The following is a 27,124-nucleotide window of genomic DNA, read 5'->3' as shown; positions in this document are numbered from 1 at the left end:
TTGATGGACATTTAGAAATGTTGCTGTTTCCATATTTTTGAATGAGACACAGTCCTTTTTACATGTAACTTTGCTTATTTTATAGTTTCTTTAGATAAACTTTCAAAAGTAGAATTCTGGGTCAAAGGAATGTTGCTTCTATACCTATGGTGTCTTAAATCTTATATATTTGAATTTGTCATGATTATATAAATACGCCCAATTGCTCTGAAGTCGTTTGGATTAGGTAAAGTAAAGAGGTGGACAATGTTGAGTATTGTTAACAGTTAAGCATCTATTAGGTCTTCGGGGAAAGCCATGACATTTTTCTATGCAAAATGCGGCGTGACTTTTCTGACAGCCCAATTGAAACAGTCATTATTTGCTTATCAAACAGAAAACTTACATCTAGGTAAGGGTTGACTTAAATGTGATGCGAAATACATGTTATAGGACTCTAAAAGCGCGAGGCCAGCTATTCAGATGTCTGCATTAATTAAGATGTATTGCTCAGTCACTAGGTCAGTGCATTGTTTTAAAATGAAAAACTTTTTTTTCTTTTCATTTTTTTTTTGCCATTGGGTGCATGTACTCACTGGAGAGAGAGAGAGAAAGAGGGAAAGTGAGAAACCATCACCAGGGATGATAGCCATACTGTAATCCCTTCTCCTCCATTTTCCTTCTGGGATTTTGGGCATATATGCACATGTGCCCAGTGTAATTTTTAAGCTGCCAGGTCTGGGACTTGAACCATGGTCAGCTATGTGGAGTCTGATGCCTTTACCATCATGCTACCTGCTGTCCCTGAGTTGGTGCATCTTTAAACTTAATGGGAAACTGCTTTCTAGAACTTCCTTACAAATAAAAGGAGGGAGAGAAGATAAAATTTTATTATGTGACTAAGTTGGAATATGAGCAAAACATTTGGGGTATGGTGAAATGAAAAGTGGAGCCTAGAATTAGATGGAAGTTAATACGTATGTCCTTTATTGAGAGAGAAACAAACTCTCTCAGTAGCTGAAATAGTTTTTACCAAGCTTGAGACAGAAAGCTCGTATGCTTTCCTCACAGATTAGTTGTCCTCTGGGCCTTCCTCAGCTCAACAACTTGCATGGCTCTCCCAGCCCTCACTGCATCAGAAGCACACTTGGGGTTTGGGGCGTTCTTGGGGTTCTGGGTGAGGACTGAACTGAGTCCTGAGCATAGCCAAGTGCCTTGCTGGCCTGTGAGAGGCTGGCAGAGCTAAAGTGAGCAGACCCAGTAGCTGATGAAGGAGTTAGTCTGGAGCTTCTGGAAGTAGGCTCTGGGGCCTTCTGTGTACTGTGGTCTAATCTGTTGATTTATGTTTCATAAAAATTATTATTTGTTTTAAGAAGTCTCATAAAGCCTATGGTATATGATTAGAAACCTGCATGTAAATGGATGAAAGGAAAAACAACAATAATCATTAAAAAATTATAGTTTAGGAACTAGCAGATGGTTGAATGGTTACCTTGCCGGACTCCCACATGGCCAACTGTGGTTCGAGTACTGGACCCTGAGGCTTGAAACTCACATTGGGCATGTGTGCATGCGTGTGTGTGTGTGTGCCCAAAATCCCAAGAGGAGAATAGAGGAGAAGGAATTGCAGTATGGCCATCCTATCTGGCGGGGTGATTTCTTGCTTTCTGTCTCTCTCTCTCTCTCTGTCTTTCTAGCGAGCATATGTGCTCTAAAGCAAACATCCCTCTCTCCTATGACTAACTAGGAAGCTAACTAATTAACTAACTCTTTAGTTCCAGGCAGCTGAGGTATTTATTGAGAAATTGGTTTTTAGAGGTAACATGTAGGAAACCTTTAATATCTTAGAGATAGCACTACAACCTGTAATGTAGGATGTAATATTAGCACCTGTATAGATTTCCAGGTAGGATTATGATATTTCTGGGTGCAATACAGTTGAGTATATCTTATTTGAAATGCTTGACAACAGAGGTACTTCAGATTTTTAAGATTTTGGAGTATTTTCATAAACATGATGAGGTATCTTGAAGATGGGGCCCAAGTTGAAACAGGAAATTCATTTTTATTTCATATGCATCTTGTAGACACGGTCTGAAGGTAATTATTTTATCCAGTGTTTTCGTACTGTAGTGTTTTGGGTGTGATCCGTCACAGACAGTCAGCTATGGAATTGTCTACCTGTATGTCATGTTGGTGCTCAAAGTTTTGGATGTTGGAGCATTTCAGAATTTGGATTTTTGGATTAGAGGTGCTTATCTTATATCACTATGATTTACCAGAGAGATGAATTAATCAAGAGAGCTTTATTACATCGTTGGAGGTATAAGACAAATACAGGTATGTCTTTGACTGTATTCACAGTTCTAAAGTACAACAGGACTTGGATTTAGACTTGAAACATTTCTAACTCAGATTAAGTTTGACCAGAGATTAGTAATCTCTGTTCTGTTGTGGCCCGCATTCAAGGACAGCAGACCAGATCCAGCTGATTGGCCCTAACGCCCAGATCTGATGGTTTGTTATAGGTAGCCTCATCTCAGCCTCTCAGAGTGAAGTGCCAGTGAAGTTGGCCCCAAATGAATTAATTAAATCCTGTATTTATAAGGACATAACTTTTTTTTTCTAAAGAGGGAGATGTTTGCTATAGGGCTTGTTGCTTGCCAGAAGGACAGAGAGACAGAGACAGAAAGAAAGGGAGAAATCACCCCCCACCCCCACCCCCTTCAGGGGACATTGCTATGCCACAGTCCCTTCTCTTCTAGTTTCCTCTTGGGATTTTGAGCACCCGTGCACACGTATCCGGCATGAGTTTTGAGCTACTGGGTCTGGGACTCAAACCACAGTAGACTACACGGGAGTCTAGTGACATGACCATTACTCCATCTGCTGGTCCCAGCAAGTTGGTTTTTAATCCAAGAAGACATTAGATAATAAAATAGATGTTTGAGTGGTTTCTCCTCTGCAGTTTGCCTTGTTCTGTTGGTCCTGTGGTGGCTCCATTGAAGGTTGCCTTGCTCCCAGCCTGCCCCAATGTGCCAGTGTTCAAATGGGATGGTAAATGATTCTCTTGAGTGTGTGGCTGCCCTAGTGTAGCGAGTTCCTGCAATATGTCCTGTTGTTGTCTTGCTTACAACACAGAGACACCTCACTCCTCAAACAACACTTCCATATTGTGTGTAAGGGTTTTCGTAAACTAGAAAGTCAACATATTAAAGCGCAATTCATAGGGGAGTTGCTGGCTCTGTTGACTGAGCTTTGCAGTCATTTTAACACTGGCAGAAGTGTTATCCTAACTGCTTCAAATCAAACTGCAAAGATGCTTGTGTGAAACAGAGTATTAGATATCAAATCAAACATATGGGTGTTGAACGGGAGGATGTGTGTTGTGGTGGTATATGGTATTCTAGCATGTGGAGTTGTATTTTATGGAAATTCTTTGGCTTGGCTTATGGCAGGGACATAATTCATTATGAGATTCCAAGCTGTAAAATAAATATAAGCAAAGAATTCAACTGTGCTGTTAAATAGTTTTCAGTGCACTTATCTGCTCTGACAACTTAGGTTCCGTGTGACGAGTGGCATCGTGACCACATGGCCACATATTTTGAGATCATTACTTATAGGTCTTGGAAATAATCTGGATTGGGTTGAAAGAGGCAGGAACTTTAGTTTTGTGTATGTGTGTGGGGGGTTCTCTTTTCTTCATTGTGTGTGTTATGGATTACTGTGATACTTTGTCTTAGAGGCAACACATTTTAATATTTTCCTCCTTAAACATTCTTCTTTCCCCTCATTCGGTATTTCCGTAACGAGTTTGGCCTTTGAGTATGTATCTGGCATCATTCTCTGTTTCTTGAGTATGTGGGTTTTAGGGGCTCAAGTTCTTGGAGTTCTCAGATGGACCATATTGTGGTATTAACAAAGTGATTTCTCGATTCTTGTCTCTGGAGTGTTTTCTTGCTGTCCTGATAGCTTGTTATTCTTTGTCATTTCTGCTTTCCCAATTAGAAAAAAAAAAGGTCAATAGAGTTCTCATTTGGAAAAAAAAGTAAGAAAATACTATCAACGATGTATTTATTACGTGAGAAAAGATTTTCCTCTGAAGAGTTATTCCAAGGGCTCATGTAAATCTGGAATGTGAAGACTGACGTAGACCATTTTAATCAATGTCTTTGGTATTTATGGTACAATACGCTTTGCTGTACATTAACACCTACTTTTTCAACTACGGCAATGCTGTCCTTGTGTCCTACTTTTATGTGAATAGCCCTCCTTCAAGAACTCATATTGGGGATTCAGCCAGTGGTGTGGTGAAGGCCCTGGACTTGCACATGGCTGACCATGGTTTGAGTCCCAGATCTGGAGTCTTGAAAATCATGCCTGGTGCATATATGTTTGTGCCGAAAGTCCTGAGAGGAGAATGGAGAAGGGATTGCGGTGGCCATCCTCCCTAGAGGGTGATTTTTTACTTTCCTTCTCACTGTTTCTCTGTCTCTCTTCTGTGAGCACACATGTGCCCTATAGCAAAAACCTAAAGAAGAAAAAATTGAAAGAACTCATATTAGTGTGTTTATATACACAGTATTGTGTTTCTATACACAGTATTGGTTTTTAAACGGTTTTACTGTGATTATAAAGGAATGTATTTTTAGCAAACACAATAAATGGACTTGCTAATGTATCTGGTACATACCTGCTGTAAATGTAATTGCGATGTTCTAACTTCAGTTCTTCTGAACTTAAACACAAACATGCACTAGATAATGCATCCAAACCAGAAACGTCCCATAAAATATTAGCGAGTTCACTTGGAGTGTTCTAGATTATTTTAATTTTAGCTATTGCATGGAAAGGAATTGAATATATAATGCTGCTTTGACTGTTTTAGCAGAGACTTTTTTTTTTTAAGATTTTTTTGCTATATGGTGCATGCACAGACCTGAGAATTACCAAGACAGAGAAGGAAAGCGAGAAATCACTCCCCAGGGGGGATGACCATGCTGTAATCCCTTCTCTTCCATTTTTCTCTTGGGATTTTGGGCTTGTATGCAAATACCCCATGTCAAAATACCAGGTCTGGACTTGAACCATGGTTAGTCACGTGGGAGTCCTGCCCCTCAATCACCATGCCAAACGCTGCCCACAGCAGAGGCTATTTTTTAATGTTAGTATTAGGTTCTCTTCTGTCCCCCACTAGATTTTCATGATACTATTAATAGCTAATCTCTGATACAATGTTTGTTTTAAAAAGGCAAAATCAAATTATCTTTCAACTTATTGATGGTATCAGAGTAGAAGGCAGTGTCAGCATGCCAGTCTTAATGAGGATCGAAAATAATGAATGCAGTTTCTTAGCAAAGAACACACTTCATGTTGCTGAATTAAAACCATATTTGATTTTATTTCATTGCACGCTCTGACTTTCTCATTTGCTTTGCTCGACTTTTTGCCAGATGCCACCTCAGTATGGACAGCAAGGTGTGAGTGGTTACTGCCAGCAGGGCCAGCAGACGTACTACAACCAGCAGCAGCCGCAGCCCCCGCACCTCCCGCCGCAGGCGCAGTACCTGCCCTCCCCGTCCCAGCAGAGGTACCAGCCGCAGCAGGTGAGCCAGCCCACCGTGCCCAGGGCTCTGTCCTGTCCTCTGGTCTGTGTTCAAGGCAGACTAGGCTCTCACACATCTCCCTGTCTCATTCTCAACATTGTATCTTTGTGGAATAAAGGCATCGTTTTGAGAACATGCAAAAGTATAACCTACTCTAGCTTCCTTCCCTTCCTCCCATTCTCCCTCCATGTTTGAGATAGAAGGGTTGGAAGAAGGAGTTTGATAGCTGTCTGCATCGCCGGTTAGTTAGAGCAGAAAATACCAGTCCTTTCATGTTCTTCATCATTTGTCTTCTAATTCTTTCAAGAAGGTGCTCTGCCACGGTAAGGTTTTTCAGGAGAGTGGTTTTCATCAATCATTTAATCCTGCCAGTTGGGACATGCATGGTTTTTTTTGTCTTGACTTTTTTGTTGTTGTTTTAACGGCAAATGCTGCTTTATCGAGACTCTGTTGCCTTCGACAGTGTTATTCTCCTAAACTAGTTTATAAACAGATGATAGCTTTGGTGACAATATGTTAAGATACTAATGGGAATCCTGTACTTTAAAGTGTATTAAGCAGTTTCTAGTTTCACTTAACCTCATTAAATACTCTTAAGTTATTGGGTTATAACCAGCTGACTTGATTTGTAGAAAAATGGTACATAAGCATTTGATAAAACAAGGCAGTTTCATTTTGCTTTAGAGCTGGTCACTCACGGTTGACGTGCAAAGAAGCTGAGAGGAGGGTTGTAACTCTGAATCTAGGTGAATCTCGCACATAGCGATTCCTACATAGCCTTGAATTACTTGCCATCTTTCTATCTTCCTGTCTCTGTTTTGTGGGTGAAGGTGGTGAAGAGAGGAGGAACCTGCGTGGCACTGACTTTTTTATGTTTAAAGGGCTCCTTCTATGGCTTGAGTAGATTCTTGTCATTAGCGAAACCTATAAACAGATGGAGCTTAATTTAATCAATTCAGCTGATTTCTTCAGTATTTACTTGGGTTTGTTGGAGTCAGTTTCCTGTGACTTCTTTTGAGTTCTAGATAGTTTATGATTCTAAACAAAGAATTGGGTTGTTGGAAAAGTCATGACCTATTTTTCTGTGCAAAAATGTGTCATGATTTTTCCGACGACCCAATATGTGAAGACCCAATATTTTAAAGCAACAGCTGAGATTTGTGATCTTGTATAGTCTCAATTTTTGCATGTATATTTTCAAAAGTTTGGCAGTATATCTGTTTTTCTTTTAAATTTATTTTTTAATTAATTAATTTTTTTGGAGAGGATTTTCCTCTAGGGTGTGTGCATTTGTTAGAAAGACAGAGAGAGACATAGAGACAGAAAGGGAGAAATCACCCCCCAGGGAGAATGGCCACACCGCAATCACTCTTCCTCCATTCTCCTCTCGGAATCTTGGGCACGCACGCACATGCGCCCAGCATGAGTTTAAGCTGTCGGGTCGGGGACTCGAACTGTGGTCAGCTACATGGGAGTCCAGCAACATAGCCATTATGCCAACTGCTGGTCCCGTATATCTGGGGTTTATAAAAACAGAATGTACATTATTTCAGTTACTTGGTATAGACTTTTATTTTAAAAAGTGTTTGAAAATTTTAAAACATTTGAATGTTAGTTCTGAAGGTGAGAGAGACTGGTGTTTCGTTTGGGATAAGGTTATAGGCTTTACAAGGGACTTACAGAGCCTTATTGAATTTATCTGTAGACATAGAATGTTTGGTCATGTCTTCAAAATTTATAGATTCAACAGAGATTACATTACTCATTTTATTTCAGTGTGCAGAAATGAATCTCTGATTGTAAAACCAATTTGATTAAGGATTCTGAGTGCCTGTCATTTCCTTCATGACCAAGCTCAAAATTTACTTCCTTTATGAAGCATTCCAGCATATGGCAATTAGTTATTTAATATCCTTCACATTTAAATATTTAAAGCATACTACAGGTAGATTCTTAGTTTAATGAATGCTATTTTAATGTGCTTATGCTTTGATTGATACTACCATTATTTTATTGATTTGAATACTATAAATTATATGACAAGAAATGCTATATATTCATGACACTTTAATGTAAATATTGTTTTTTTAATTTATTTTGAATAAAACCACACATTCTTGAAGTATGTTGGAAATATTTCTTATATTCATAATCTCTACCTATAGAATGAAGATTTTTTCTCTCTCTCTTAAGTGTATTTGTTTATTCCCACAACAGATAGAGACAGACAGGAAAGAGAGTCCACAGATCTTTATACCGTGATCCACACCTGGTCTGACCAGTCCAGATCCCGGCCTTCACAACCATCATGCCCAGGGAGATCTTAGCAGGGAAACACAGGCTCTTTTCCATGGGGGTCTGTTCTCATTTTCATTGCATAATGGCCTGATCCCTGAGTATTTGCTTTTACCTTTTATTAAATTCTTTGTGGAATAACAAGGTGGAAGTTGGATACATGTAGGTGGCCTAATCTGATGGGCCTGTTGGACAGGAGCAGTCCTGGATTTTAAGGAGTTAGGTGACCAGATATATTTGGAGTTTCTCTAAGAAATATGATATATCATTGTTGATACAGTTACCACCCCCAAAATAAATTTTACCTGCACAGTAAAATTCTGAAAGTGACACTGCTGGGGGTAGAGAGTGTGTAGTTCTGGTAGATTTTTGTCCGATTGCTCCCCTTAGAGGTTGTACCGATTTATCCTCCCACATCCACATGTGAGAGGACCCGTTTTCTACACATGTGCCATGCACATGATGTATGAAGCTTCGGGATTTTTGTCAGACGGATAATTTAGTTTCTGTTTACACTTGTTATAAGCGATACTGGGTGTCTTCCTATATATTTAAAATCATCTGGGTTTCTATTTTTCTGGACAATATATCATGTCTTTGTATCTTGGAATTTTTCTGTCTTTGTTGGTCTTTTAACATTTGATTTATAAAACTCTTTATATACAGAGAGCTAGGCCCTTTAGGATGTGTACTAACAACCCCTCTTATATATTTTTTGACATTATTTATGGTATTTTTTCATGTAGAAGTGGGTTTTCATTTTTAATATTTACATAGTCAAAATTACTAGTCTCCTTGTATGATCTCTGGATTTTATTTTTAGTGGGAGTTTGGAAGAACTTTCATAAAGGAACTCTCCCATGTTATTTTATACTATTTTCCTATATGCATTTGTACATTACACATACTGTAATCTAGGGAAAAGGGTCTGGTTCGACTTGTTTTTTGGTCCTTCCTCCATGGCTACTTGGTTGTGTAAATACATTTTCTTATATAGGCTATTGTATAAGTTAGGGTTGTGTTATATTAGTCGGGTCTCCAGAGAAGGAGATGCAATAGGGTGTGCGTAAATATGTATATAGGGAGAGATTTGTCACAGGGAATTGGTTCATGAAATTATGGAGGCTAGCAAGTCCAAAACCTGCAAGGTGGGCCAGCAGGCAAGAGATAGGGAACTCAGAAGGTGCTGAGGTGCTGACGTAGTCCAAGGGCAATTTGCTGGAGAATTCCCTCTTCTAGGTGTTTCCATCTTTTTTTTTTTTTTTCCTGTTGCTAACAACTGAATACCACACTGAGTAATTTAAGTAATAGAGGTTTATTTAGCTCACAGTTTTGGAGGTCCAAGGTCAAGAGGCTGCATCTGGTGAGTCTTCTTAGTAGTATGGACTCTGCAGTCCCAAGGCAATGCAGGGCATTGCGTATCAAGAGGCAGGAGCCTGCATGTCTGTGTCTGTCTTAGTGCTGGTCTCTCCTTCTTAAAACCCACTAGTGTTTCATCGTGGGGGCCCACCCCGATGAGTTTATCTAATCCCAATCTCCTCCCAAAGACCCCATCTCTTCACACCATAATCGCATTAAGATTCCTGTCTCCACATTGTTAGGATGGGTCCTCACATTTTAACACATGAAATTTCGGGGAAATACTGAAACTATAGCATTAGGGTATTTTGGTCTTTTTGTTCTAGTTAGGGCTTCAAAGTGATTGAATGAGGCCCACCCATGTTGTGGAAGGCAGTCCTGCTCTATCCAGAGTCACTAATATATAGTGTTTACTTCATCCAAAAACACTCTTTAAGTGACTATAAAATTAACTATTGAAGTTATCTTTCCCTCACTCATTGGAGGTGCCACTTTTATTATTTGCTGGAATTCCTTAGGTACATATTTGGGGTGATTATGGGATTCTTTTTCTTTTCTACTGGTTCTTCTATTAATGCTTTACTACTATACTGTATTATCTCTTACTATTTAATAAGGTCAATCAGTATAGCCTTATTATTTTTCTTTTTCAGTTTTTTTTGGCTCTTTGTATTTGCTTATTTTTTTCAAGTAAACTTGTTTTCTTTACCATACTTTTTTTTCTAAGAATTTTGTTTTCTTCCATTATGTCTTCCTTTTTTTTCTGTGACATAGATGGTACTTATGAGGAACACTAGTGAATGAAATAGAAGTACTTTGTTAAACTGTTTCTTTCTGTGGAAGGTCACTCACTATCCAGAGACCAAAAATTGTACTTGAAGTTTTTAAAAAGCTGGGTTTATTTATAAAGCTTAGATTGTTGCAGGCCAAGGGAATGCATTTCTGAGGGGCCTCAGAAGCATCAGGAAAAATTGAGGGTGGGGGCTTTACCAGGGTTGGATCTGTGCCAGATGATTCTAGGAGGGATTAGGGAAGTGAGTGGATTAGTCCTTATTTGGCTATTTCAAGAAGCTCAGGCATTTTGGTGATTAGGTAGTTTCATTTTTGCCCAGGAGGCATGAGGATTGAAGTGGGACAGCGCTATCACTGATTGATAAAGAAGTACCAGCCACTTAAGAGAAAGCGTGGTTGAAGGGATGGCCAGTTTAGTTCAGTCTTGACCCAGGCGCTCTTTACGTGCTCTTTCAGCTTTTCACATGCCTGCTCCGCTGTCCCTCCCTCTCCATTTCTCCACTTGTTTAGGTCTTTTTGTTTTGGAGGTCATATATATTTTTTTTTTTTCCTTTTTCTTTCTTTTTTTTTTTTTTTTTTAAGGTTTCTGCCATAGGGCACATGTGGTCACCAGAGAGATAGAGACAGTAAGAGGAAAAGTGAGAAGTCACCTCCGGGGGCGGGGGGCACGGATGGCCACACTGCAATCCCATCTCCTCCATTCTCTTCCTGGGATTTTGGGCACACATTACAGTGTGATTTTAAGGCTACCAGGTCCAGGATTCAAACCGTGTTTGGTCACGTGGGAGTCCAGTGCTTTAACAACCACACCATCTGCTAGCCCCCCTGTGTAGGTAGTTTTAATTTCTCTTAAAACACTCTTCAAAAAGAGCTGTTAACCACATTTTGTTGGGTTCACTCCCATATACCTTAACTTTTGTTGCTAGTATAAATTATATCTTTGAAAAATCACAGTTTTCTTATTGGTAGTGGTGTTTAAATATGTAACAGACTTTGTAGATTAATTTTTTGTGTGTCCAGTGGCCTTTTAAATTGTTAATTCTTATTCTAATAATTTGTGAATCTTTTAGGCTTTCTTATTTTTTTAAAATTGACTTGAAAACATTACTGTCTTCTCACTTTTCTGTCTTTCTGCAGAACTAGCTTCTCAATGTATTATTTAAAGGACTGGTCATTTCTATATTATCCTTGATGGAAATGAACACTTTCAGCATTTCATTATTAAGTATTACTGTAATGTTTACTTTTCTCCATTCCTTTTCCTTTTCCTTTTGTAGCTGCCCACTGTTGGGGCAAGGACGTTCCCTTTTCTCATTCGCTATAACACCTTTTCATGAATACATTCTGGATCTTATATATATATATTTTTTTTTTCCACTTAAAACTGTTACTGAGGTAATTGCCCTTTTAAAATAAATTATTTAACTTCATTCATTATTATTTTTTAAAATTTATATATAGAGAGAGACAGAGATAGAGAGAGAGGGGTAAGTGAGAGAGCAAGCTGCCAGGTCTGGGACCCAATCTATGATGGGCCATGGGGAAATCCTGTGCCTCAAACACTGCGCCACCTGCCCGTCTCCAGTTATTTATTTTTCCTTTTTTTTTTTTTATTAGTATTATTAGAATAAGTATAAAGCCAAACCAGCATTCTAGAATGAACATAGCCTCATGATATGCTACCATTTCTTTTTTAGTTTTAAAAAAGCACTTACAGTTTATTATAAAGGACACAGTGGAGAAGATGCCTGAGCAAGGTGTAGGTAGAGGGAGGTGTGACACCCTGCAGGAGCCCCCACCTGTGTGACTACCCAGAGACATCACATCACCTTATCTTTTTCTAAATTTGCTGTAGGGCATTTGCACTTATCAGGGGTAGGGTGGTGGGGGAGGAAAAGAAAGTGACAAAGCACTCCCCTTGGGGATGGCTATGCTGCAGTCTCTTCTTCCCCATTCCCTTCTGGGGATTTTGGGCACCCACCTGTCCTTGGTACCTTTCTCAAGCTGCTGGGTCTGATACCTGGACCACATGGGCAGCCACTTGGAGTCCCGCACCTTAACAGCCACGCCACCGCTGGCCTGCGTGGTTTTTTTCACACATCACTGGGTTTGGTTCGCTGACAGTCGTTTAGATTTCTTTGTTTAGGTTTGTTGAATCAGTGTTCAAGAATGTGATGGAACAATAATTGTCTTCGTGAGCTTTCATTATCTGTATTTTGGAGTTTTGTTAAATGAATTGGAAATTAGCCCTTTCTGAACTCACTGGAAGAGTTTGCGCTAGGTTTGGGGTAACGTATTACAGAAATGTTTGTAACATTATGAAAGATGGTGTGGTTCATGATTTTTACCTTAGGTCCTACCCCCAGTTGATTGATTGATTGACTGACTGAATTAGAGAGATTTTTGCTATAGGGCACATGTGCTCGCCAGAGAGACAGAAAGGGAAAAATCACCTCCTGGAGCAGCATGGCCACACTGCAGTCTCTTCTCCTCTAGTGTTCTCTTGGCATTTTGAACACACACACACACACACACACACACACACACACGTGCCCAGTGTGAGTTTTAAGCTGCCAGGTCCAGGACTTGAACAGTGATCTACTGTGTGGGAGTCCAGTGACTTAACCATTATGCCATCTGCTGGTCCCCCACCCCCCATTTTTTTTTTTTTTTTGCCTTGATTCCATTTATTTTTTAAATATAGTAGTAGTTAAACTTTCTCTCTCTCTCTCTCTCTTTCTTCCCTCCTTTCTTTTTTTCTTTTTTTTGGAGAGGTTTTTGCTATAGGGCTCATGTGCTCGCCAGAAAGAGAAAGATAGAGAGACAGAAAGTGAGGTGGCCACACCACAATCCCTTCTCCTCTCAGGATCTTGGGCACGCATGCACATGCGCCCGGCGTGAGTTTACATCACCAGGTCTGGGACTTGAACCATGGTCAACTACATGGGAGTCCAGCGACATAATCATTACATCAACTGCTGGTCCCAAGAGTAGTGATGTTTCATATATGTATGTTTACATGTGTATATATTCTCAAATTTTAAGATTTTTTTTTCATTTATTCTTTCACCTTTATTAAAATTCATAATGGTCTTTGTTTCATTAGTCTCTACAACATCCAGAGTTAAGACAGTTGAATTCTTTCTTTTTTTAAAAGAATTACTTAATTTTATTTATCACTATTATTATTATTATTTTAATTTGCTACCAGGCAGGCATATTTACCAGAGAGAGAGAAAGTGAGAAAGCAAGCCACTAGGTCTGAGACTTGAACCGTGGTCAGCCATGTGGGAATCCAGTGCCCCAAACACTGTGCTACCTTCCGGCCCCAGACAGCTTAATATTTAATGTTTTTCCTTCTTTCTCCCATTCCTTTTTAAAAGTAGGTTTTTCCTTTAGGTTGTGTGCGCTCACGAGAGATAGACAGAAGGCGAGAAAATCACCCCTCAGGAAAGATGGCCACACCACAGTCCTGTCTCTTGCGTTCTCCCCTTGGGATCTTGGGCACACAAGCACATGCGCCTGGCGTGTGTTTCAATCCCCTGGGTCTTTAATGGGTCTGGAACTCAAACCACGTCCACTGTGTCGGAGCCCAGCAACGTAACTGCTGTGCCATCTGCTGGCCACATTTTTCTCTAATTTTTGATCAAAGCCTTCCCAAAGTTACCTTTCGTCTTTGTCTTTTAGTATTTTCTTCGTAAAAAAAAACTTAAAATATATTCTTACCTTGATTATATCCTGCTTTCTACTTTATATTTCTCCTTTTTTTCACTCAAGTGAATGCATAATGTAATTGAACTGTTTTTGTCTTATGAAGCAAAATAAAGACTAAAAAATTCTTGACAGAAACTCTTTCTTTCTTTTTTGCTGGAGGGTGTATGGTCTCACCTAGTGGAGAGAGAGTGGGAGGGAGAGGATAAGCACCCTTCTTGTCCTCCCTTCCCTGTGGGGAATGGTCACACTATAATCCCTTCTCCCCTACCTCTCCCTCCTTCCGGATTTGGGGCATGCACACACAGGTGCCTGGTGTGTTTCTCAAGCTGCTGGGTCCAGGACTCAAACTGTACGGTCAGCATGTGGGATCTGACTGCCTTAACCATCAGGCCACAGAGCCTGCCCCTTTCCTTGTTTTTGAAGATGGTTTTAGTGAGACCTGGGCTTCCATTGTTTCCTTGGAAGGATTGATTGGTCTTTCCTTTTTACCAGTTGCCCGTGGGTACTAGTCACTTGGGCCATGTTTTCTATTTTATTTTATAAAGTATTGCCATAGGGCGGGCGCCACCACGCCTGTATTTTATAAAGTTTTATTGTTGTTATTTATTTATTTTTGGTTTTGTTATGGAATATATGTGCTTGCTGGAGAGACGGAGAAGGAAAGTGAGAAATCTTCTCAGAGGTGCAGGTGGCCAGGCTGTAATCCCATCTCCTCCATTCTTCTCTCAGGATTTTGGGCATACACCATGCATGCCTGCCGTGTCTACTGAAATGCCAGGCCCAGGATTTAAACTGTGAAGTCAGCCATGTGGGATCTAGCCGCCTTAACCATCGCACCACCACCTAGGCCTGATTTTCTGAAGTCGTTATTACATAAATTCTTTTTTTTTTTTTGGAGAGGTTTTTTTCACTTTAAAACGCGTGCTCTCGCCAGACAGAGAGAGACATTAGAGACAGAAAGTGAGAAATCACCCCCCAGGGGTGATGGCCATGCCGCAATCCCGTCTCTTCCATTCTCCTCGCGGGATCTTGGGCATGTGCGCACATGCGCCCGGCGTGAGTTTTAAGCCACCGGGTCTGGGACGCGAACCGTGGTCAACTACGTGGGAGTCCAGCGACATAGCCATTACGCTAACTGCTGGTTCCCTACATAAATTCTTTTTAAAGAATTATTTGATATAATTTTATTTATTTATTATAATTTGACTAGAAAGGGAGAAAGTGAGACAGAGGGAAACTGAGAAAATAAGCCACCAGGTCTAGGACTCAAACCATGGTTGGCTATGTGGGAGCCCAGCACCCTTAACCACCATGCCACCTGCCAGCCCCTATGTAATATGTAGGTAAACAGAAAGACAAACGGGCACTCATATGCTGCCGCCTTGTTTTAGTTTTACTGATATTTTGCCATCTTTGCTTTCCTCCCTTCTTGCCCTCCTCACTTACTTCAGAATTTATTTATTTATCTTAAGTTTTTGCTGTAAGGCTGTGTGCTCACTGGAGAGAGACAGGGAGAGGCCGGATCTGGGACTCAAACTGTGGTCAACCATGTGGGAGTCCAGTGGCTCAACCACCACACCACCCACTGGCCTTCTTCAGAATATTTTCAGTTAAATCAGAGGCTGCATCACCTACAGATATCGTCCTGTGTCTATTCAAAGTGAGGGCTTGTTTCGTCCTGGTCTCACATCTTACTAATTAAATGTACAAATAATCCCTTTCTTTTTCTAACCCAGCCATATTTGGATGTTTCCAGTTTTCCTAGGAATGCTCTTACATTATAATTTATTTATTTCAACCAGAATTTAGATGTTACCACGTTGATTTGGTTCGTAAGCCTTTTTGTGTAGACTAGTCCCCCGCCTCCCTTGTCTCCCACCTCTTCTCCTGCAGCTCGTGCCTGGACGTGCCGAGAATCTGGGTCATTTGTCCCGTGGAATGGCTTTGCCTGGTTGTTTCTCTTGATGTGGCTCAACCTCTTCTCCATTTCCTGTACATGGCAAGTGAGATCCACAGGCTTGAAGAGAAACAGTTTTGTTCATGGTCCTTGTAGGTCTTGTCCCTAACATTGTCAGCACTGTGCTTGGTCACAGAGGAGATCTGTGGTCATCCCTTTATGGGAAGAGCCTCTTGATGGTTCTAGCTCTGGCTCTTCCCATCAGTTGGTGGTCTTCCAGCTCCCGCCAGGGAGTGTCCACGTGGGATGAGCCTGCCTCATGTGCTCCGTCCACATCCCTCTCCCATGGAGTTGGGGAGCAGAGCCCATGTGGATCTAGGCCAGGAGATTTGGGGTTGTTTGTGGCACATTGTTGCCGAGTGACCTGGTTTGAACGCTCCCTCGGTGACACATGAGTTTATTACATCAGGTGGAACACAAAGCCTCGTCCCACAACGGTGAAGCTAAGTGTCTAGGTGGTGCCTCTTTGAAGCCACTTTAGTGGGATTCTCTTCTTGAGGCTTTGTAGACCACTGTGTGTGTCAGTTTTGACCAGGTACCTGGGTGACGTTAGTCTGTGGTTGATACTTCTTGGAGTAGCTGTATTTTTTATTCCATTTACTTTTGAGTACTAAGCTCAAGATGGGGGTTTTCCTTTTCTCTTTATGGTTATGGCCCTTCTTGCTCTCCGGGTTATTTGAGAGATATTGTCTCTTAATTTACTCCCTTCTGGCAGGCCCTAGATTTCTTCTACCTGTTCCATGTAACAGAAAGCTAACTTGTAACAAACATCAGCTTCTTTGTTCATTCATTCATTCATTCATTCATTCATTTAAATTTGACCAGAGAGGGACAGAGAGAGAAAGAGAGAGAGAGAAGGTGAGAAAGCTAGCTGCCAGGTTCTGGAACTCGAACCGCAGTCGGCCATGTGGGAGTCTAGCGTCCTTAACCACCATGCCACCTGCCGGCCCCCAACAGACATCCGCTTCTACCACATTCTATCTTTTTATGACCTTGGTTTCACTCATGTTTTAGTCAAGTTTGCAGTCCATTTAGGAAGGATTACAAAAGGTATTTTATCCAGTATTTTAGGCATTTGAGTAAATAGGCATTTGAATATCTAATCTGTCAGGGTATTAAAACTGGTATGAGGAACCAGCAGTTAGCGTAATGGCTATATTGCTGAACTCCCATGTAGTCAACTGCTGTTCAAGTCCCAAACCCATGGTTTAAACTCATGTTGAGCGTGTGTGCGTGCGTACCCAAGATCCCGAGAGGAGAATGGAGGAGAAGGGATTGCAGAGTGGCCATCCCCCCGGGGGGTGCGTTCTTGCTTTCTGTCTGGCTTTCTGGCAAGTGCCCACGTCCTATAGCAAAAACCTCTCCAAAACAAAACAGAACAAAACAAAACAAAAAATGTATGATACACTTAACATTTTCTAGTTTTTTAATTATTATTTGGTATCTTTAAACAATTTAAAACTACATAAATGTGATGTTTATGATTGATCATTTGGAACCTACAGATAATAATACCTTCTCATTTTATAATGAAACTTTTCGAATGCCTCCTGCATTCTTTTAAAATAAGGTTCATAGATAACATAAGCAGCCTGTACTCAGCGTTTCGAACCAGTCCAGCGCCTCCACTCCCACGCCACCCCCCACTAAGTATGTGTGGAACAATGAAAGGAAAACACTTTATGAGAAAACGTTGTGCATTTCTTTAAGCAAACGCTGTGCAGGACTGCAGTTGTGGTAGGTAGCCTGGGCAGCAGGTGTCCACTGTGCACGTGGGCCGGCTGGGGACATGGTGCACACTGAGATGCAGCAGGAGCGCTGTACTGTCAACCCCGACGTCCTGAGCATGGAGTCCGTGGTGAGGCCTACCTTTAAAATGGTGAGCAACTCTTGGTAAAATCCTGAACGATATGAAATATCATCTTCCCTCAGTCACCATGCTAATTTTTTTCCTGGAAAATTCAGTATATAATAAAATGATTTTAGGAACACTTTGTTCTCATATATAAAATGGAATTTTGTTCGACATTAAGATAAAAATTAGCTTTTTGTACTGCTTTGTTTTAAAATATGTATCAGTGTTGGGATATTGGAAAGTACTGTGGGTATGATAAGCTAGCCTTCCTACCCTGGACCCATCAAGTTTCATTACATTGCTTTATCCTTGTGACAACCAGCTGGCCCCCAAAATCTTATTAGTACCTTTAAGCTGTATATTTCTTCATGTTTTCTAAAATAAAATTCATACATAATAGGAGTTACCTATATACGAAAATGTAAACATTAGTGTAATGCCCTAATTATAATACAGAGGTGTTGGAAGGACAGGAAAGTTGCTTATAACAAAATATTGTGTTTTCCTAAGAACGCACTCTGCACGGCCCCGTGAGAAGATCTAGGTGGCAAAGTGCAGAGACCTGCATCTCCGTGCACCATGGCCATCGGCTGCATGGGCCCTCACCAAGTCGAAGCAGGTGCATTACATTGACAGCTCAAAATCTTGAGCACGTTGAGGCTAGCAGGTGGCATAGTGGTTAAGGTACTAGTCTCCCACATGGCCAGCTGCAGTTTGAATCCCAGATCTGGTGGATTTAAAAACATTCTGGGTGTGTGTGTGCCCAAAATTTTGAGAAGGGAATTGAGAAGAGGGGATTGCATTGTAGCCATCCTTCCTGTGGTGTGATTTCTTGCTTTCCCTTTCTCTGTGTCTAGGTGGCTCTCTGAAGATGGACAATGCACCCTATGGCAAAAGCATTTAAAACAAACAAAAAAACTAGACATTGAGTACACTTTGAGGCCATAAGATGAACAGTATTATGTAAGATGAGAATATAAAGGAATCATTTAAATAACATGCTCACAGAGTTAAAAGAAAAGGTGAATTACTGTAAGTGTGCAAATGCCAAAATTTTAAATAAAAACACACAGTTAAAGGGGGATGTTATTAAACTATTAAGCTCTTTTTATTATTGTATTTCCCCATTTTCCATGGTGAACATGTCATGTGTGTAATATTTTTAAATGCTGTGGAGAGGACTCCACGTTAGGAGATGTAAGGAATGCTGGTTACCGCAGCGTAACAGAAGATCCTCTTCGTCTTGTCGATCATGTCTGAACTTGTGCTTCAGTCCTCAGACTCAGTGAAACGGAGCCTCTCGTGCCTCTCTCGTTGTCGCTTTGTCTCGCTCCTCATGCCGTCTCTCCTCAGCCAGCTAAAATTCCTGCTCCATCAGCATGATCTCTCTTTCGCATACTCTCTTCAGTACAGCGCCCACTGCCCACCGCCCACCGCCCACCTTATGAACCTACCATGCAACCTCATGAACTCCCAAGTCCTGGCTCCCAATGAGCAGCTGGATGGTGGGAGAGGACCCCTGCTGTGCCTTTAAATTTGTGACAGTGAACTTCAGTCTTCAAGCCCAAAGGCTTACCTGTCTCCTGGACTCCAGGGAAGAGAGGGGGCTTCCTGTTTCTTTGAGAACAAAACCACAGAGTAGGGGTGCACTTGTCGGGCCAAGCAGCCTGAGCCTGGCAGGCTAGGGTGACCTCTCAGAGTTGCCACTATTTTTACACTCACCTGCCTGGCTTTCCCTGTCACTTCTCTTCCCATGGCATCAAAGACACCTTCACTTCTCAGAACCGAAACGCAAACACCTGCCCTGGAGCGGTTCTACCTGCCCCCACTCCCCACACCTCCTCAGACCCTGCAGTGACGTCACAGTGGCTTTTCTTCCAGCACTCTTCCGAAAGGGCTGTCTTCATACTGATCTTTTTGTGTTTGCATTGACAGCGGAAAGCATGCGTTTTTACCCTGTTGTGCCTTACGCTGGAGGTGCACCCAGTGTACATACCGTGCAGTTTCCGGGTCTGTGAGGAGTCACCTCATCCACCTTGCAGCTCACTGTGGTCACTGTGTTTGAACAGCTCCCTTGAGCACACTCCTCTTGTCTAACTGGAAGGTTGTGTCCTTTGACCAGCATCTCCCGACAACCACCTATCCGCCCCAATCTCCGAGAGGGAGACCACTGCACCATCCCCGTCCGTGGGCTCCCCTGTGGCTCTCCCATAGGACTGCAGTCGTGCCGGTGTTCTCTGAGCCACAGTCCTCCCTGGTGCCCACGGCGGGCCTTCCCTTCTGTGTTCACCTTCAGAGCATTCGATACCGTTGATGGTGTCTTCCTCCTGGAAGCCCTTTTAATGCTAGGTTCCTGGACCCTACTGTGTCCTGGCTCTCTCCCTCCCTGGCTGCTCCTCTCTCCTTTTCTGGTTTTCTATAGCTCTTTGACCTCTTGTGTGCCTCTGGTCAGGACTCAGGGGTGGGCCGCTCTGTTCCTACAGCCTTGCACGTGTGATCTCCGTCCTTGGGAGTTTAAGTACTAGAGGCTTAGGACTTTCGAGTGTATTTCTGCGATTCGACTTCTCTCCTCCCTTTCCATCCCTGTATACCCAGCTCCTCCTCTACATCTCTGAATTGAGCCCTAAATAGGTTTCAGAGGCACAGTATGACCAAGCAGAATGTGGACCCTCATCTCTTCTTCCACACACCTCCTCTTCTCTGTCTCAGATGGAGCTCCACCCTTCCTGACACTCTGGTCAGAACCTTTGAAATCACATTTTTTCCTTCTTTCAAACCATTGTACTTCCAAACTCTGTCCCGAGTCCGAACACCTCCCACTGGTGCTGTTGCTCCTGCGTTGGGCCATGGCACCGTGATGACGGGAGCTCTTGTTTTGACAGGCCTTCCTGGACTCTCTGGGACCAGCATCACACCCCCTTCCCTTGTCCCCTTCCTCTCTGCGCTCTGATTTTTGTCTGCAGCTGTGATCTTTATATGACATGTTGGGCACTTGTTTGCTTTTTTATTGTGGCCCCGTCGATTGGCAAGTGAGCTTTGTCATTGCCGTATCCGCAGTAACTGGGTCATGCCTGGCACAAAGTGGAAACGGTAAACATGTTGGATATTGGTGTTGATTTAATCGTTTAAAATCTTTTTTATCTGCCTGCACATAGTAAGCGACTTTACTGTGTGGAGGAAGATTGAACATTTACTGCTGGTATTTAGATTTTGCAATTTCTTTTGGTATTGCAAATAGTGCTTCGTTGAACACTTTTATAGCTGGCTCTTTCCTGCAGTGTGTATGCGTGTATGAGCTCGCAGGCTTTCTCCTCCAGTGAACGCCCAAATGGAACCGCCGGAGAAGAGAACACGCACGTTTAAACACTTGGTGTATTTTACCAAATTCCTCTCTAGAAAGCCTTAACAAATTTTACACCCCACCAACTCACTTACATACATTTTAATACACATTTTGCAATGATTTTTATTTTGCTATATTTTATTCTTTCCAGAGTTCTATGTAGTTATTACAGAGCCCTCCCCACTGCACAGCCCCCCCTCCCCGCCATGTTAAACAGATCTCATAGAATTTTAAATCTGACCTGAACTGCCTGATGTGTAGCTGTGGTCCTAGATTGAATAATGGGGTCAGGGAAATCCGATGGACGTTTGTAGATTTTTGATATACTGTTAACACCGAGCCTTTTTAATTTTTTAAAAAGATTGTATTTATTTATATTTGACGAGGGAGGGAGGGGAAGTGAGAGAAAGTGAGAAAGCAAGCTGCCAGGTCTGGGACTTGATCTGTGGTCGGCTATGTGGGAGTCCAGCATCTTTAACCACCATGCCACTTGCTGGCCCCCATAGAGGCTTTTTAAATATTGCAGATACTTACTGTTTGCTGTTTTATTCCTCCCCCTCCCCCCTTTTTTGTGTCTTCTGTGCTGCTCATTTTAGGTAGGCAGAAATAGGATGTAAGAGTAGGCCCGGTTCATTCTTCCTGCTGTGGACTGAGGATAACTAACCCAGCAGTGAAGTGCATGGTCCTTTCACCAAGCATCTTATTTACTGAACACTCTGACATTTCCTTCTTTCAAGAAGTATCTATTTTTAATGCCTAAGGGAGAAAAAAAAATGCTATTTGCAGAAGTTACTCCCAGTTTTAAGTGTTTTTGCATCCTACCTTACTTCCTCAAATTGTACTACTCTGGGTTTAATATTTTGTAAAGGGAAAGCCTCTTTTATTGCTGGAAGTTAAAATTTTTTGTTTTTATTTTGTTTGAAAGTTTCCACTTGCCTTCCATGTCATCATTTTGGGGTTTTGCCGCATTCCATGCTGGTTCTCAGTCCTGTCACTGCAAGTGCTCAGTACCTCCCTCTCTCTCCTCCTTGGGACTGTAATGCGTTTACCTCTGATTTCCGTTCTGCTTTAGACTGCGAGATGCTGGAAAGAGACCCTGTGTTCCATTTGGACACACGTTTCTCCAGGAACCTTCCTTCCATTGTCCCTGAGCAGAAGCGCTTGCGAGGTATCTGGGCAGTGTCCCCAGAGGCCGTCATCTGCAGGGAGTTGCCTGGCCACAGACTCTGTCACCTGTCTTCCATGACTCGGCTTCACTTCTAGGATTGGGATGGTTGGCAGCTCTGCTCAGCCCTCTCTCTGGTTTCATGACTTTAAATGACACTGTTGCTTTTACAGCCAGAAAAACCTTTCTTTTCTTAGCTAAAAGCTGTAGGAGGTTACTCCATTTAAGTAAGTCACAATTTATTTACAGAGGGTATGTCAGGATGGAGCTTTAAAAAAAGACCAAGGCAAAAATACATACATACATACATACATACATACATACATAAACATGGTGTAAAGCAAGGAGGAAATTTGAAACTTTGCATTTTTAAGTGTATTTCTTTTTCTTTTCTTTTCTTTTCTTTTCTTTTCTTTTTTTTTTAGAGGTTTTTGCTATAGGGCGCATGCACTCGCCAGGCAGATAGAGAGTGACAGAGAGATAGAAAGCAGGAAATCACCCCCCCAGGCAGGATGGCCATGCCACAATCCCTTCTCCTCCATTCTCCTCTCAGGATCTTGGGAACACACGCACACGCACCCGCACCCGGCGTGAGTTTAAGCCACTGGGTCCGGGACTCGAACCACGGTCAACTATGTGGGAGTCCAGTGACGTAGCCATTACGCTAACTGCTGGTCCCTTTAAGCGTATTTCTTTAAGCCAATGAATTGTCTGTCTTGAGAGAAAATATTGGCATTATGAATGCATACTTCTGAAGGTATAACTTTGTCTTTTTGTTTGTATTATCTTTTATTAACCTCAAGTCCGTTGGAAAATTTGAAGAAGACAGAACTGGAAGGCCAGAACCAAACATAAACCATTTCTCGAACCCCTTTGTGCTCAGGAGCGTTTGGTCTGCTGGAAACCCAGCTATGGCTCAGATGTTGTCTCTGACCTGAGGGAGTGAGGGGGTGGAAGGTCTGAGGGAAGGGGGCCTGTGCTGGAGCTGTGACGGTGCTGTGGGCATGGGAAGGGACGTGCTGGGGACAGTGTCTCAGCGGAGGTCCTGAAGCAGGAGTACAACTCCACTGGGGGAGAGATGATCTGGGTACCGAGCCATTCTTTGTCAGTGAGGATATAGACAGTGCCCGTCTGAGGGACACTGAACTAGACTCTAGGATCAGTGAATAGCCGAGGTCATTTAGAAGGAACATGCAAATGATGCTTGGCTGGTGATTCCTGTTGCTTTTCCTCAGTGATTAACGATGAGAGCTAGCCAGTGGTGTGGCGGTTGAGTGGCTGGATCCACAGTCTCAAACCACAGTCAGCCATGTGAGTCCCAGCTGCCTTAGCTGCTGTGCTTCCAGGCAGCCGTAAAGTACCACTTTCTTATTTTTCCAAAGGAGATGCATTGAACCCAAAAATTTGGCAAATGGGCATTCATTTTGAAAAGAAGGAAATTAAGCATTGGAACGTGAGGGGAAAATATTAGACTTAATTGAACATAAATTATCCACCATAGTCAATATTCTAAGTAAACTCTCTGAAAGGATGTTAATGTTGAAAAAGATCTTTTTAAAAGAATTACTTTACTTAATTTTATTTATTATTATTACTCAACTTGACCAAAGAGAGATACACAGAGAGGGAAAGTGAGAAAGCAAGTCACCAGGTCCAGGACTCGCATTGCAGTCATCCCTGTGGGCTCGTTTAGTGCCTTAAGCACCATGCCACCTACCAAACTGGAAAAATTGGTTTTCTAGAACATGTATTTTTGAAGTAAAACTGTACTGAAGTACACCCAGTCACCTGGAGCTCAGAAGGCACATTCAGCATAGTGGCTGCGATCCATCATGGTGTAATTATTTCTTTGTTGTTGTTATTTATTCAAATTTATATTTTTTATTATTGATATGACAGTGTATAAGTCACCCCTTTTTTCCACAACTGTTGGGGTAAAGTAACTTCAGAAAGCCTGTGTTGAGTCCGTGAAGTGCTCATTCCATTTGCTTCGTATGATTTTATTATGAGAGCAAAGACCGGACATTTATAGTTCATTGTCATTAATTGCTTAGCTTTTGGTTATTAACACAGGAGCCTGTTAATTACTTCATAATACAAACTATTGCGATGCAAATTGTAAATGTTATTCTTTGTTTTCAAGGAGATTACTAGAGAAGCCTTAGGATAGATTTGAATTTTGAATCTCTTTCTTAATATTTTTACCGGAGGGTACATGTGCTCTCAGAGAGATAGAAAGCACCCCTCATGGGACAGGGCGATGCCATGCCCTTTCTCCACCTTTGCTCCTTTCAGGATTTTGGACATACACGCACACATGCCTGGTGTGTTTTCAAGATGCCATGTCTGGGACTTGAACTGTGCTGTCGGCCATGTTGGATCCAGTCACCTAAACCACCACGCCACTGGCTGGCCCTCTCCTTGCTTACTCTGTAATGTCTAAGGCTTCAAACCATTTCTGGGAGAACTTTCCTTGCATATGTGAAGAGTGCGAGTATGTGAGGAGAGAGCTCTTAAGTTACCTGGTGACTGACAAGGGCCCCTCCTGGACAGATTGGTGGTTGATGACTAGTGTGACCAGAGGCAGGAGGGAAGCCTTCACTACATCTACCCGCTCAGGGTGACGTCTGCTGCCACAGGGTGGGGATGGCAGAGTTGTCCCTATTCTCTCTGCTCTTCTCTTCCTTGGGGGATAGACCTATAGTGAAAGCTCAACACTTGTTTTGAATATGAGTGTAATTTGCTGCCCTGACAGTTTCAGTCCGTGTAGAACAGTCAGTGGTGTGTGTCTCTATGTGTATTTCAGTAGCATTTTTCCCTGAAAGCTTCTTAAATAAGGAAATAGAAAAAAAAACACACTGTAAAGAGTGAAGAACAACATTTTGAGAATGTTGGGATGCAATTTGGTATGATTTTTTCCCCCCTTAATTGCTGTGGAAATCAGGATTATTCTAAACTCAGTTGCAACCATGTCTGTCTTTGCTTTTACTTATAGTCTTGGAGATAAGCGAGGGAAAACTCTTTAGATTTTATACATAGCTCTTCCAGTATTAAAGCATGTCCAGCTTTTGATGAAAAACTTTGGACAGTGATTCTTTTTATATTTTGAAGTATAACTGAGAAAGTATTTGCATTGGATTATGATTTCATAATGCTATTCATTTTCATGTTTAACATCTTAAAAATAATTTTTTTCTAGTTCGCGGAATCAATGTAAAACAAGACCCAGCAGTGAGGAATTGCATATTAATAACAATCTATTTTTTTGAGAAAATTTTTACTATAGGATGCATGTACTTTCTCACTGGAAAGAAAGAAAGACAGAAAGCATGAAATTCCCCCCCCCCCCCCCCCCTGCGCGCTCCCACCTCTTCCCCCCCCCCCCGTGATGGCCATTCTGCAATTCCTTCTCCTCTTGGGGTTTTGGGCACATGCACATATGTGCCCAGCATGAGTTTCAAGCCACCAGGTCCAGGACTCGAACCATGGTCAACCACGTAGGAGTCTAGCACCTTAACCACTACACCACCTGCTGGCCCCAGCAATAACAATATCACGTAATTTTAGAAAGATATGGTAACTCTTCCTAGGAAGAACAACTTAGAGGCACAGATAGGCCTAGAGTTGTCTGGGTATCTTGGTCCTGGTTTGGAATATTCCAGACACCACAGGATGTCTGTTTAGCTGGGAACAGGCCTTTCAGAAATGTGCGGTTAGTAATACCAGCTGGTCCTGACTCTCTACCATGGCAGAATAGAAAAGCAAAATCTGCACTATTTAATATGCATTTCATGAAAGGCTAAGGAAAATCTTGAAATATTCTGATCAAATCTAATCTGAAGACCAGTTAAGTTCTGAAGTCTGAAGCCTTCCCTTTTTCCAGCTCAGCCAGTGGGAAGCGAGCTTTTACACCACCCTCCTTCCTCCTTTCCCCATGTCTATCACCACTTCCACCAGAGAAGGATTTACGGAGTTTAATCGAATGCTCTGACCCATGGGTGGACTCTTGTCATGGTCTCTGGTTCTTAGCTCCCGGGCTCCAGGCATGGCACTGAGGGAGAGCCCTTCTCATCTGAGCCAAGGTGTTATAGAACTGACACTGTCACCCGAGGTCTCTTTGGACCCCTGCAGCTCCCTTGGGCCTGCAGCTGCTCCTCCCTGATACAGCCCCACCCTGCCATGAGGTAGGTACTGAGGGGTGAAGTTGAGTAGGATATGCAGTTAACCGTGTCTTCAAGGCTCATTGTATTTATCCATACAGTTCCCTCCTCTTTCCTTGATGTTTATATTGACACATGGGAGATTGGGGAATTACTTTTTTTCCTGAGTTTTTTGCTACTCTCAGCTGCTTTCACTTGTCTTAATCATGCTCATTGGAATATGTTTAAGTATGAAAATGACATAAAATGTAATTTATATATACACTGAAGATCTTTCTTCACCAGTTGCTTTCATTTAAGACAGTCTTGAGTACCAGGCGCTATTACTCCAGAGGAAGATTTTCTGCAGGTGTTCGAACATAGTTTTACTGTTCGAATTTGCTAGTGTGAGCCATGGCACCCTTTTTGTAGAAAGAAGAGAACAGAACCAGCCCCAGTTTCCTAACTGGTTTTTCTTGGATTGGGCTTGTTTGTGTTATCTGCCGTGGGAGGTCAAAAATGGATGTAGCCAGGAAGTTGAGTTAGGGAGATGTTGGATAAGTTACAGCTGTTTTTCTGGAAGAAGAAAACGGGAAGGAGGTCACCTGCACCAGAATTGGTTGGGGTGGCGGCTCAAGTTCTCTGACCCCAGAACTGTTCTCTTCCGGGGAAGCCGAGAATCTGTATTTGGATACGTATCAAAGGCTGAGTGCCGCTGGCGTGCGGAAGTGCTGACTGGTGCTTCCAGGTGCGTCTCTGCCCTCGCATGGCTCATGCTCTTATCTCATTTATTACTAATCTCTCTAGGAGGTCACATGGCAGGGGAAGCCTGGTGGGGCTTAGGCTTCATCCCAGCCACATTTAACTTTAATTTACAGGGTTCACTGTCTCCTTTATTGCTATTTACAATAAGATGC

General features: G+C 42.1%; 1 protein-coding gene across 1 annotated transcript in view; it reads left to right on the top strand.

The window, feature by feature from the left end:
- LOC114009121 (AT-rich interactive domain-containing protein 1B) overlaps positions 1–27,124 on the top strand; it is a gene marked incomplete at its 5' end in the record, with an annotated part of 326,383 nt that overhangs the window by 83,276 nt on the left and 215,983 nt on the right. The window contains 1 exon segment of the mRNA XM_027774691.1: positions 5,436–5,588. Within this exon segment, the coding sequence (XP_027630492.1) occupies positions 5,436–5,588 (153 nt within the window).

This window comes from Tupaia chinensis, unplaced genomic scaffold (genome assembly GCF_000334495.1).
Source record: "Tupaia chinensis unplaced genomic scaffold, TupChi_1.0 Scaffold000468_1, whole genome shotgun sequence".
NCBI lineage: Eukaryota > Metazoa > Chordata > Mammalia > Scandentia > Tupaiidae > Tupaia > Tupaia belangeri.
This window is presented reverse-complemented; position numbering and strand designations above follow the sequence as displayed.